The sequence below is a fragment of the Stigmatopora nigra genome, chromosome 6 (assembly GCF_051989575.1).
Source record: "Stigmatopora nigra isolate UIUO_SnigA chromosome 6, RoL_Snig_1.1, whole genome shotgun sequence".
NCBI classification, from domain to species: domain Eukaryota; kingdom Metazoa; phylum Chordata; class Actinopteri; order Syngnathiformes; family Syngnathidae; genus Stigmatopora; species Stigmatopora nigra.
In genome coordinates this window covers 13,164,835-13,177,356 of record NC_135513.1, presented here as the reverse complement: position 1 = coordinate 13,177,356, position 12,522 = coordinate 13,164,835, and the positions used below count along the sequence as shown (strand labels likewise).

The following is a 12,522-nucleotide window of genomic DNA, read 5'->3' as shown; positions in this document are numbered from 1 at the left end:
GAGATACAGATATATGCATATAGTACACTTTGACGTTTTATGGAGAATGACTATGCTATATCGCCCCAAAAAAATCACCACAGGTTAATATTCGATGATATTTAACTCCACCTTTGCCCAAATATCATTTCTGTCTCTTCTCATCCAATCACCTACCCCACAAATATGAAGTAAAAAGGTTAATACGCTATCAGGTTATGCCCAAATCTTCTGTGACATTTGAGCTCGTTACTACAAACCGGGATGATGACTTCTATTTTATACAATAACAATATCTTGCAAGTTTGATGATAATCACTTAGGCACAAAGAGACGGGAAATGCACACGCACTTTTTGTAGATGGATCAACATTTATGGAATTGTATTTTCTGCATAATCGGACACACACGCACTTTCTGTATATAGATCAACATTTATGGAATTGTATTTTTTTGCATATTCGGACTGAGAAGTTATTTTTTCATTTTCTGTACCGTGTATCCTGACAAAGCTCATGAGGGTGCTAGAGCCTAGCTACAGGGCACCCTGGTGGCCAGCCGATGAACAACACATCAATTTAGTTCAACCAGCTACCGTATTTTCAGGACTATAAGGCGCACCGCATTATAAGGCGCACCCTCAATGAATGACATTTTTTCCATATATAAGGCACACTGTATTATAAGGCGCACTGTATTATAAGGCACACTGTATTATAAGGCGCACTGTCTATTTTGGAGAAAATTTAAGACTTTTAAGTGTGCCTTATAGTCGTGAAAATACGGTAGCTTAGCATGCATGCTTTTGGGATGTAGCAAGAAACCGGAGTACCCGGAGAAGACCTACCTAAGCCCTGGTAGAACATACAAACTTCTCACTGGAGGATTCGAAACTGGGATCGAACCCCGAGCTCAGATCCGTTGAGCCCAGGTGCAAACCACTCATCCACCGTGCCATACCTGCAAGTCAATGAAACGAGAAAAATCTTAGTATAGTGACTTATTTTTATATCTTTTACATCTTTGACTTTGGAAAATTACCCATCCTGAAGTCCAATGAGCATCTGCCTAATGGAATATGAGCACGGGACGAGGCCTCTAGCGCCCCATTCGCCAACGTCTTCATTGGCATCGAGCTCACGCTGCTGCTTCTTTTTTACAGGTGGCCGCGACAGATGGCGTCGTCCAATGGGCTGTGCCGCTACGGCGCCAGGGTGGACTGCTGCTGGGGATGGACGCGCCGATCTTGGGGTCATTGCCAACGTGAGTACCCCGACAATGCTCGCCAACGCCGCCGCCAATTGTGGGAGGAGGAAAGGGGGTGAGGGTTGGCAGGGTGTCCAGCTGGGTGGTGACAGATAGATGCTATGAATAAAACATGGAGGAGTTTTAGTGCTATTAACTCATTGGCTGTCCTTGACAGAGATGGATGATTATTGATTTTTATTATGAGCCAAAAAGACAAAAATCCTGCTAAAAATTAATATAAGTGGTATTATTTATTTAGTATGTCCATAATGGGAAGATGTTCTATTAGTTTTAATAGATTTTTATTTAATGGAGTTTTTAGAAAATATGTTTATGTATTTTTGCTCAGTCTTTTGCATTATTTGCATCATTTTACATTATATTGTATTTAGTTAATTTTTTTTAGTATTGTAGTAAAAACAAGTATATTTTTTTAACTTAGTTTTGAGAGATTTGTTTTTCAAATGTTTGTTTTAGAATTAAATTATAATATATTTTCCTTTTGGTATTTTATATTATTCTGTAAATCTTTTATAGTCTTTAGTTTTTTCCCTCCCTTTCTTAAATAAACAAAAATCTAAAATCATCTAATACCTTTTTATATTTGTTAAAATATATACACAAATAGTTATAAATAATAAAAGAATACAAATTTTCAATAATAATTGAAATTTAAATAAAATATCTGCCAATTCAAATCAATATTTTCATCTATAGCTGTCAATGTTAGCTAATGAGTTAGCACCAGCTAAACACAATATATATGTATTCTATATATTGTATTTTCATGGTAATTTTGGCCCATCCCACACATTTTTTGTGTTTTAATCAACAAAAAAGTACATAGTTACTAAACTAGGCAAGATTTCCATCATTTTTCTTAATAAACAGCATCTTTTACCCTTCATTGTTCGCTCCCTGCTAACGCTAACATGCTAACGGGCTAACAAAGGCTCTGATTGGCTCGCTTGGTGCTCTGCTTTTTCTATTGCAGTAAATTAATATATCTTAAATTGGGGCTAATGCTAACGTCTTGTGATGGATTTTACAGCTTTGCATGTTTGTTGTATGACTCCATTTGTATTATTTGTTGGATTTTATTTTAAAAACATGGAGAAATATGTGGCACACTGCTGAATGTCCCCGAGAAAAGAATGAACTCACCCTGGCCCCGGCCACTTTGACATTCTTTGCTCTTTTTAACCGCCCCTTTCCGGATTAATTGCAAGTCTTTCCAAGACAAATCTTCCATTTTAATCCGTACTCATCCCCCCCAAAAACAAGGGATGATATTTTCCCCACTTTTCTTAGCCAATTCTCTTGTGGGAATCTTGGAAAGGAAATCAGGAAAACCTCAAATGTGTTCTAGTTTCCCAGCAGAACATGCCAATATATTAAAGCCTGTTTATTAGTCAATTTAAAGCATGGGAGGACCGGACAAAGAGCAGTGTGTGACCGACCCTTCATGTTGTTCCGGAGTCTCATGTGTACTTTATTTAGCTCGTCTGTCAACAGGGTTCAATAAAAGGCTGTCGTACTTTTGCAAAATAACTTTACATCAAGATGAAGGGGTTTTCCATAGTTTTTGTCAATACTACATGTTCAAATTGTAGATTAGCATGCTTTTCTATCCTTGTTTACATTCGTGTACCAACCAAAATGCAATCTAAGCTTGTCTATGTGAAGATTTTGAGCAACAACTTCTCATTCTTTTACCACATTTTATCACATATATGCTCTATTTGTGACTCCAAAAAATGACATATATATGACAGATATTAAACAGTACTTAGGTATTAAACAGTATTTGGATATTAAACGGTATTTGGATATTAAACGGCACTTAGATATTAAACAGTATTTAGATATTAAACAGTACTTAGATATTAAACAGTATTTGGATATTAAACAGTACTTAGATATTAAACAGTACTTAGATATTAAACAGTATTTGGATATTAAACAATACTTAGATATTAAACAGTATTTGGATATTAAACAATATTTAGATATTAAACAGTATTTGGATATTAAACCATACTTAGATATTAAACAGTTCTTGGATATTAAACAGTATTTGGATATTAAACCGTACTTAGATATTAAACAGTACTTGGATATTAAACAGTACTTAGATATTAAACAGTATTTGGATATTAAACAATACTTAGATATTAAACAGTATTTGGATATTAAACCATACTTAGATATTAAACAGTACTTGGATATTAAACAGTATTCGGATATTAAACCATACTTAGATATTAAACAGTACTTAGATATTAAACAGTACTTAGATATTAAACAGTACTTAGATATTAAACAGTACTTAGTTATTAAACACTACTTAGATATTAAACTCTCTTTCTTAGATATTCAACTCTCTCATGAAAACCATGAATATGGAGGTAAAAATTATGAATCAGGGCATGTCTTATATGAGAAAATTGTAATATTAAACGATTTCAAGGCATTTTTTAAGGGTATGGCTTATATGCGAGAAAATGCGGTACATCAGAATAGAGCCAATATGCTATTCAGGGACAATTAATGTTGAGATATTTCAATATGTTGACAATATGTAGCCAATAAATCTGCATTACCGTGAGAATAGTTTTAGGGTATGGGTTATGATGGTCATGAATAACGAACAACTTTTCCATTATGTATACACATCAAGCAGAACAATATGTTTCTGGAGCACATTTGATGCTCTCAGTACTCGAGAATTTTTAGATGGACAACCAATACTTCAAAAAACGAAGTTTTTTTTGTCTGGGAAAAGATGTAATAAACGGCAAAGGACTGAGTACAAAGTCGGCTTAAGGCAATTTAGCAAACCAAATCGTCCAAATCCAAAATGTTCTTTCAATGTAGCCACGGCCTGAGATGCATTCACTTGTCGACACGCATCGGAAATCCAACAAACCTGAAGGAAAATTGAGCGAAATCATGGCGGTTTGAACACGACAAGCTTCCTTTTTCCTACGTCTGTTGGCTGAGATTACACAAGCCAGTTGCTCGGTCCATGCAACTCCCCTGCCGAGATAAGATGAATCTCCTTTTTATTATTTTTTTCCCTTCATTTCATCACACTAAAAAAAAAGAAGACAGGAGAGACAAGCACAAAAGAAAGTTGAGGCAACCAATCCCGAGGTGTAAGATTTAGAGGTTTAGAAAGAAGATGAGCTGCTGAGATTCTTTGGCAGGCTCTTGAAGCCACGTTTAAATGTTCAGACCTCTCAGGAAGCTTGAATTTGAAGCTTCTTATTCCAACCAATGACTGTCGGGATCGTTTAAGCACCCTGGAACGTTTTGAGAGAAACTTTTGGAGGAAATAGCCAACTGATTACTGTTCTAAAGTCCTGGTTTCATCTCAGACTTTTTTGTCAGAGTCGCAAAATAGCTTCTTTTGAAATAAATAACGCCACTTGCAAAAAATAATGTGTTCCAGACAAGATTTTTGGCTGTATAAACTAGGGGGGTCAAAAAAAAACATAAATCCTAGGGCAGGGGTAGGGAATCTATGGCTCGGGAGCCACATGTGGCTCTTTGGATGAGTACACCTGGCTCTTTGCTAACTTATGAGCTAAAATATGGAAATAGCTGGTGACAGAACTGAGATATTACAACTATAACTACTTTAATCTTCATTTTTTTTGGAGTAAACTCTTCTGGAATGCATCCTCATTGATTAGCAACAGCATAAGAATATTTATAAAAAAAATTGACTTTAAAAGTGTAAAATTCAACGATTTTAAGGCAATTTTAAGGGTGCGGCTTATATGCGAGAAAATACGGTGTATGGAAGTGAAACTTGTGAATCAGAGGGCTTATACGAGAGAAATTGTACGATTTTTAAGGGTGGGGCTTATACGCAGAGGCGGCTTATATGCGAGAAAATACAGTAGCCATTGACAAAGTTCCTGTGGTCTTCAAATTTGTCATCTTATCTCATTTTAAAACTATGAAAATGGAAAATTGTGAATCAGAGGGCTTATACAAGAGAAATTGTAAGATTTTTAAGGGTGGGGCTTATACGCAGAGGCGGCTTATATGCGAGAAAATACAGTAGCCATTGACAAAGTTCTTTTGGTCTTCAAATCTGTCATCTCATTTTAAAACTATGAATATGGAAGTAAAAATTGTGAATGAGAAGGCTTATATGAGAGAATTTATAAGATTTTGAAGGGTGGGGCTTATACGCAGAAGTGGCTTATATGCGAGAAAATACAGTAGCCATTGACAAAGTTCTTTTGGTCGTCAAATATGTCATCTCATTTTAAAACTATGAATATGGAAGTAAAAATTGTGAATGAGAAGGCTTATATGAGAGAAATTATAAGATTTTTAAGGGTAAGGCTTATACGCAGAAGCGGCTTATATGCGAGAAAATACGGTAGTTAATAGACATTCTTTTTTAACTGTCGCCGACTTTGTTGTCAAAGAAAAACGACGTCATAGCAGTTCAGTGGAAACTCGTCTGAAAATAACATTGTGGTTACTGAAAAGGATCAATTCCAGGTCCAATATGGCCATGGATAATATTGACCCGTCTGTAGCTGTTGTGGCGTGAAACCGCATACGTTAACGAATTAGAATGAATTTAAATGGCCTCCCAATGGGATCACGTATTACTTTCCCGGTGGCCTTCGAAGCCACTGAGAGAGAGAGAGAACAGGATTTGTTGGAGTGGCTTTGTTTGAACAAACATAAAGATTAGATTTCTACTCCGTTACTTGAGCTTGAGGGGCGAAAAACCAAAACAAAAGAAAAAAAAAAACAGATAAGCCAAAGCGTTTTAGTTTCACTTTGGCGCAATGATCTGGAGGCTGCTTTCTTATCGCTTGGTTTCGCTCAGCTTTCACTTAAATGTTCGTCTGCTGCGTAAGATGATGCACAGAATTAGTGAGGATAGAGAGATTAGCCTTGGAATAAGTAATAGAGAGTGGCTTGAATATTAGCAAGTGTGGAAATATACACATTAGATTAATGAACAGTTTAAAAAATAATAAAAAATTATATTGTGGTCGAATAAAGGGTAATAAAAGTCTAATAAAAGTGTAAAACTACTGAAGAATAACGATGGCAGGAATGGGTGATTCCTCTTTTATGGATGTAGAAAAACTGTGTTTAGATTAGATTAAATTAGCTAATTTCTTGGTTGCAGTAGCAAGACACAGAAGACATTGTAGATCTAGGTAAAAAAAATGGAGCCACATACAGAAAGTCCACAATTTAGGGACCTTCTGCAGACTGAGACTGAGGTTAAAGATCATATTCCTTGGACTAGATCCTCCTAAACCAGGGGTGGGCAAACTTTTGGGGGCACATTGACTTTAAAAATTTGACAGACGGGGCGGAGTCAGCACAAGATACGATACATATAAAAAAGTGCATCCGTTAACAGTACATATGAAACATAAACAGAAAAAGAAGACTAAAGTATTAACATACTCATCACTCATCATTCAAGTAAAAAGTATAAAGTACAAAGTAAAAAGGAATGTATTAAGAAATATTAAAATGTCATTTAAAAAAAATAGGGCTGTAAAACACGTATTTTGAGTTTTTGGGGGTATTTTAACTTTGTAGTTGGACAATCTTGAGTGATTTTTTAGTTTGATTTATTTAATAAGGGACAGCACATATTGAACATATTTATATTCATGTTAATGAACATATATTTATATATAAATATGTAAGATTGTAGCCAATGCCTAATTCCCATATTTAGACCCATTTTTTCCATCTAACAACCTTTAAAATGATTGGCTGAGAGGTTCAGCACTCTACACAGTCACCTCTAGAGCCAACCATTGCTAATGCATTGGATTTTTTTGATTGGAGTCTTATTAAATAAATTTCGACTGAAAATGTTTGCAATTTTTGCAAAAATCAAGATATTTAAAAGACTAATCCACTTTGAAGAAAGCCTTTAAATAATATGATAGTTCACTAAATCCAAAAATACTCTGAACTTAAACACAAAGCACCACTAAAATATGTATCTTTTTTACCTAATCCTACTAACTATTAACACATGTGACTCCCGAACATTAAGATTCTTTGGAAAAAAAACCCAAAAGGCGCATTTCCATCGTATTATCCCAATTCCAATTGAACGTTTTTACCAAATTTTCACATTTCACTGCCAATAATGTTGGAAATGCGTCTTTTCAAGCATCTCATATCACGTTCAATGCCTGCCACTGTTGTTCTTGTCTGTCTGGCTGTTTGTCTTGCAGCTCCCTTCGCCTTAAATCGCAGGCTAGTCGGGATAAAGTGCCGGCCCCAAGGTTAGCCTCCCCCGCCAATCTATATTTAGAGATCCAAAGTCACCCCCTGATCGCCTTGCCACTCAAATTCTTCCAAGCTAACTGTAACGGAAATCCCAAAAATGGCCTGACAGAATACTTCTGGTCCTTCTCCAATTGATTTTATTAATTGGGATGTTACTATAGTTTTCCAAATAATGTCCAAACAATGCAATGAGCTATATTTTGCTGTGATTAATTACTTTTTAGTCTGTTTTTTTTTTGTTTTCTTGCCTAAGTCTTCTTCCCTTACACCAGCTCTGATATTTATAAATACTTTGTTGATGGCTGACTCCAATCTGGCTTAGTAGCATTCCTCTCTGTTGAGGTCTAACTTGGCAAGACAAGCTCTTTTCATTTGATCCGTTAACCAAGCGTTTGGTTCCGGACGACTTTTTAAACGGCGCTCTGATGGTCCGCTGGACATTTTCAGAATATGAATTATTCATCAGGTTTTGTGCTTGAGTAAAGTGAAGGAGAAAAATGAACCATTTTGAACTCGACAAGATACACTCGGTGTGGAAAAATATTGGAAATATGCCGCCTTTTTGAAGGCAAAGGTTATATTTTGTACTCTGGAAATGTCATTTCATAGACTTTTGTGAATAAAAACATTTTTTTTCGAAGGTAAACAACATATTATTGACATAAAATAACCATTTCAAGTAGTATTTTTGGATAGAAAATAATGTGAGGAAAAATATTTAATTACCCAGGCTCAGTTTTTGGCTTTTGTTTGGGTTTGCAAACTCAAAATATCCTTTTTCGACCTAAAAAAACATAGCACAACATTTAATAAACAACCAAATCATTTTTTTTTATAAATAAAGCTTTAAAAACCCATGAATAAAAGGAAGTCATTAGCCAGGCTTACAGACTTTCTAATTCTAATTACTAATTCCCTCGAGTCAATTATCTTTGGATACAGCGGTACTCAAAACATCAGCAAACAATAGCTTGGCTCACTGGAATAATAATAATAATAAAAATTGGCATGACAGTTAATGAATTGAATGCTCAGTGCTTCATTAATTGTTAATTTACATTAAGAAGCTATTGTCAAGAAGTAGTGAAGTACTTTTTCTTCATGGATCTTTTCGATTAAGACTGAGGAAGACATTCTAGTTGAAATAAGAAAGAGAAAATTATCGTATTTTCACGACTATAAGGCGCACCACATTTTAAGGCGCAGTGCATTATAAGCCACACCCTCAATGAATGACACATTTTATTTTTTTCCATATATAAAGTACACTGGATTATAAGGCGCCATGTCTATTTTGTAGAAAATTTAAGACGTTTAAGTGTGCCTTATAGTCCTGAAAATACTGTATTTTTAGATAAATACTCCCAAAAAATATATATATATATTTGGAATTTGATTGATTGCTTAACCTACCTTTTACTTTCAATTTCAAAAGCCGCTTAACACATCAATTCCGTTTTTAAAGGGTAAAAAGTCCATGAATCACTGAAACCAAAAGGTTTCCTCGATAAATCACTTTATTATTCTGTTCCCGTTTTTTATTTAATTTTTTATTACAGATGGTGGAGTGAATTTAAGCACCCCGTGTTCCCAAGCCTTAAAAGTGTCAATAGAATTAAGCATTGTACCTCTAAAGGTCCATCAAACCCCCATAAACTAGTTTATAGGATTAAGTCTCACTCTCTATAATTGCAGTGAGCTGCCGTTGTGTCACATTTTTAAAAGCTTGGCTGACCAAGCGCTGGAATGAAAGTCCTCTTCCTTTGCAAATTTCCCTTTCAGCACTTTGCCCGTCGGGCTGCAAGCACGGAGACTGCGTGGGGCCCAACAAGTGCAAATGTCACGCCGGATTCACGGGCAAGACCTGCAATCAAGGTGAGTTGACTGAACCCTTTCAACATGCGGAAATCCTCATGCCAACCTAAGCAGTCAGGCTAAAAATAAGAGTAGATAACTCTATTCATCCCGTATTAAATATTAGGCTAAAGTATGTAAATAAATAAGTGTTACTGAAATATATATAAATTATATATATATATATATATATATATATATATATATATATATATATATATATATATATATATATATATATATATATATATATATATATATATATATATATATATATATATATATATATATATATATATATATATATATACATACATTCATATATATACACATATACATACATATACATACATATGCATACATATACATACAAATACATACAAATACATACACATACATACATATAGATACATATACATACATATACATACATATAGATACATATACATACATATAGATACATATACATACATATAGATACATATACATACATATAGATATAGATACATATACATACATATATATACATAAATATATACACATACAAATATACATACATATACATACATATACATACATACAGATATATATACATATACATACATATACATACACATACATACACATACATATACATACATATACATACATATACATACATATACATACATATAGATATAGATACATATACATACATATAGATACATATACATACATATAGATACATATACATACATATAGATATAGATACATATACATACATATAGATATAGATACATATACATACATATAGATACATATACATACATATAGATACAGATACATATACATACATATAGATACATATACATACATACATATATATATATATATATATATATATATATATATATATATATATATATATATATATATATATATATATATATATATATATATATATATATATATACACATATCTACGTATAAATACATATCTACGTATAAATATATATATATATATATATATATATATATATATATATATATATATATATATATATATATATATATATATATATATATATATATATATATATATATATATATATATATATATATATATATATATATATATATATATATATATATATATATATATATATATATATATATATATATATATATATATATATATATATATATATATATATATATATATATATATATATATATATATATATATATATATATATATATATATATATATATATATATATATATATATATACACATATCTACGTATAAATATATATAAACAAACACTCATACACATACGAAAACGAAAGGGAGTGACCTCTAAAATGATGCCAACCCCCAGACTTAAACCCAATAGAGCAGGGATGACCAACTCCAGTCCTCAAGGGCCCCTATCCAATCTGTTTTCCCTTTCAAATGATCAACTCATCAGCAAGCTGTCGAGAAGCTCGATAACAATCCTGATTATTTTGATGACTTTAGTAATGGCCTCTCTCCAGAGACAAAAAAAAAAACGGCCATTTTGAGTCGACAAGATTCCTAGGAGGAATTTCTTTTTATCAGCATAACTCACCAAACACTCACGCTGATTTGATGCTAATATTTTTCCCACATTTTCATTTTTTGGAGACAACCTCAAGCGCTTTTGAGCCGGGTCACACTTATGGAAGCCCAGTGAATTATTCACCAACCATAGATTAAACTGGCTCATTGAAATGCATACGCTCATTAAACATTGATTCGCTGTTTACGATTGATGTGCCTGGCTGCCCTGTGCCAATTAAGGTCGAGGGCTTTAGCCCCTCCCACTTTGCTTTGAATTCTCTCGGATGATCCGTGACGTGGAACCGAAGATAAACGGGTCGATGGGGAAATGCAAATGACAAAAGTAAAACGAGGCAGCAAATGTTGAGCTCTGGTTTCTAACACGAAGAAACGTAAAATTGCCAAAAAACGGTCTTTCAAAACTTTTAGCTGTTTTGAACTACTTCAAGCTTTCGGTATCTGTGGTTGATAGGTTCATTAATAATTACATTTCTGAAGAATGGTTTAACCAAGAAATGATTACCGTATTTTCACGACTATAAGGTGCACTTAAAAGTCTTCAATTTTCTCCAAAATAGACGGTGCGCCTTATAATCCAGTGCGCCTTATACATGGGAAAAACAGAAAACCAAAAACGAAAAACCACCACTGTCTGAAACAATACTGTTAAATTTGCAGATGCCATCTTAGTTGACAAAATCTTCCATCATATAGCTCCTCCCCCTCTGCAAGATTTTATACAAAAAAATCCAAAACATCAACAATGGCTGGCTCTAGAGGTGACTGTGTAGTGAGTGAGTACTTCATACCTGGAAGTCAATAGCAATTACCGTATTTTCACGACTATAAGGCGCACTTAAAAGTCTTAAATTTTCTCCAAAATAGACAGTGCGCCTTATAATACAGTGCGCCTTATAATGCAGTGCGCCTTATAATACAGTGCGCCTTATATATGGAAAAATGTCATTCATTGAGCGTGCGCCTTATAGTCGTGAAAATACGGTAAATACACACTTATATAATAGTATTACAAAATAAACCCAACAAATGGTGTATTGCATTTTAACCGTCTTAGTATTTATGCCACTTCATTTGCTATTTCTATACACGCCGTCTAGATGGGATGGCATATAAATGAATCGTTAAACAAACGGCTGTCGAGATCCACCTCCAGATGCCGGCGAGCCAACGGGCATTTTAATCACACCGCGCAAAATAAACTCATCACCGCCGTAATCTGTCTTGACAATTTGGCGGCGACAACCGGCAGCAGGCGCCAAGCTTCTAATGAGATGATTATTGCGTCGAGGTGACTTTAATGAGGTTGAGTTGACCTGTTATTTAAAGTCTAAGATGGAGGCGCCGCATTTTCCGACATGGTGACACTTCCATCGTGAACGGGACTTTTCCGATTGTAGTAGTCGTTGGAAAGTCGAATACTGTTGACATTTGAAGGAAGGAAGGATAAATGCAGTGTAGAAATGGAGAATGGTTGCAAGGCGAGGTAGAATGGAGGAGGAATTGTAATATTGGGGAATAGAAAGTGCGGAAAATCTATTTAGTCAGGGGAATAAA

The 12,522-nt window shown here is 34.0% G+C and overlaps 1 protein-coding gene across 4 annotated transcripts in view; it reads left to right on the top strand.

Annotated features, from left to right (window-relative positions):
* The window catches only part of npnta (nephronectin a), a 36,639-nt gene that overhangs the window by 4,581 nt on the left and 19,536 nt on the right, over nucleotides 1-12,522 (top strand). For 2 of the 4 annotated variants that reach the window (XM_077718940.1, XM_077718938.1), the window contains exons 2-4: nucleotides 1,142-1,242; nucleotides 7,476-7,526; nucleotides 9,313-9,405. In XM_077718940.1, the coding sequence (XP_077575066.1) occupies nucleotides 1,142-1,242; nucleotides 7,476-7,526; nucleotides 9,313-9,405 (245 nt within the window). The remainder of the gene's footprint in view (nucleotides 1-1,141; nucleotides 1,243-7,475; nucleotides 7,527-9,312; nucleotides 9,406-12,522) is intronic. The other 2 variants (XM_077718941.1, XM_077718939.1) reach the window with 1 other exon arrangement.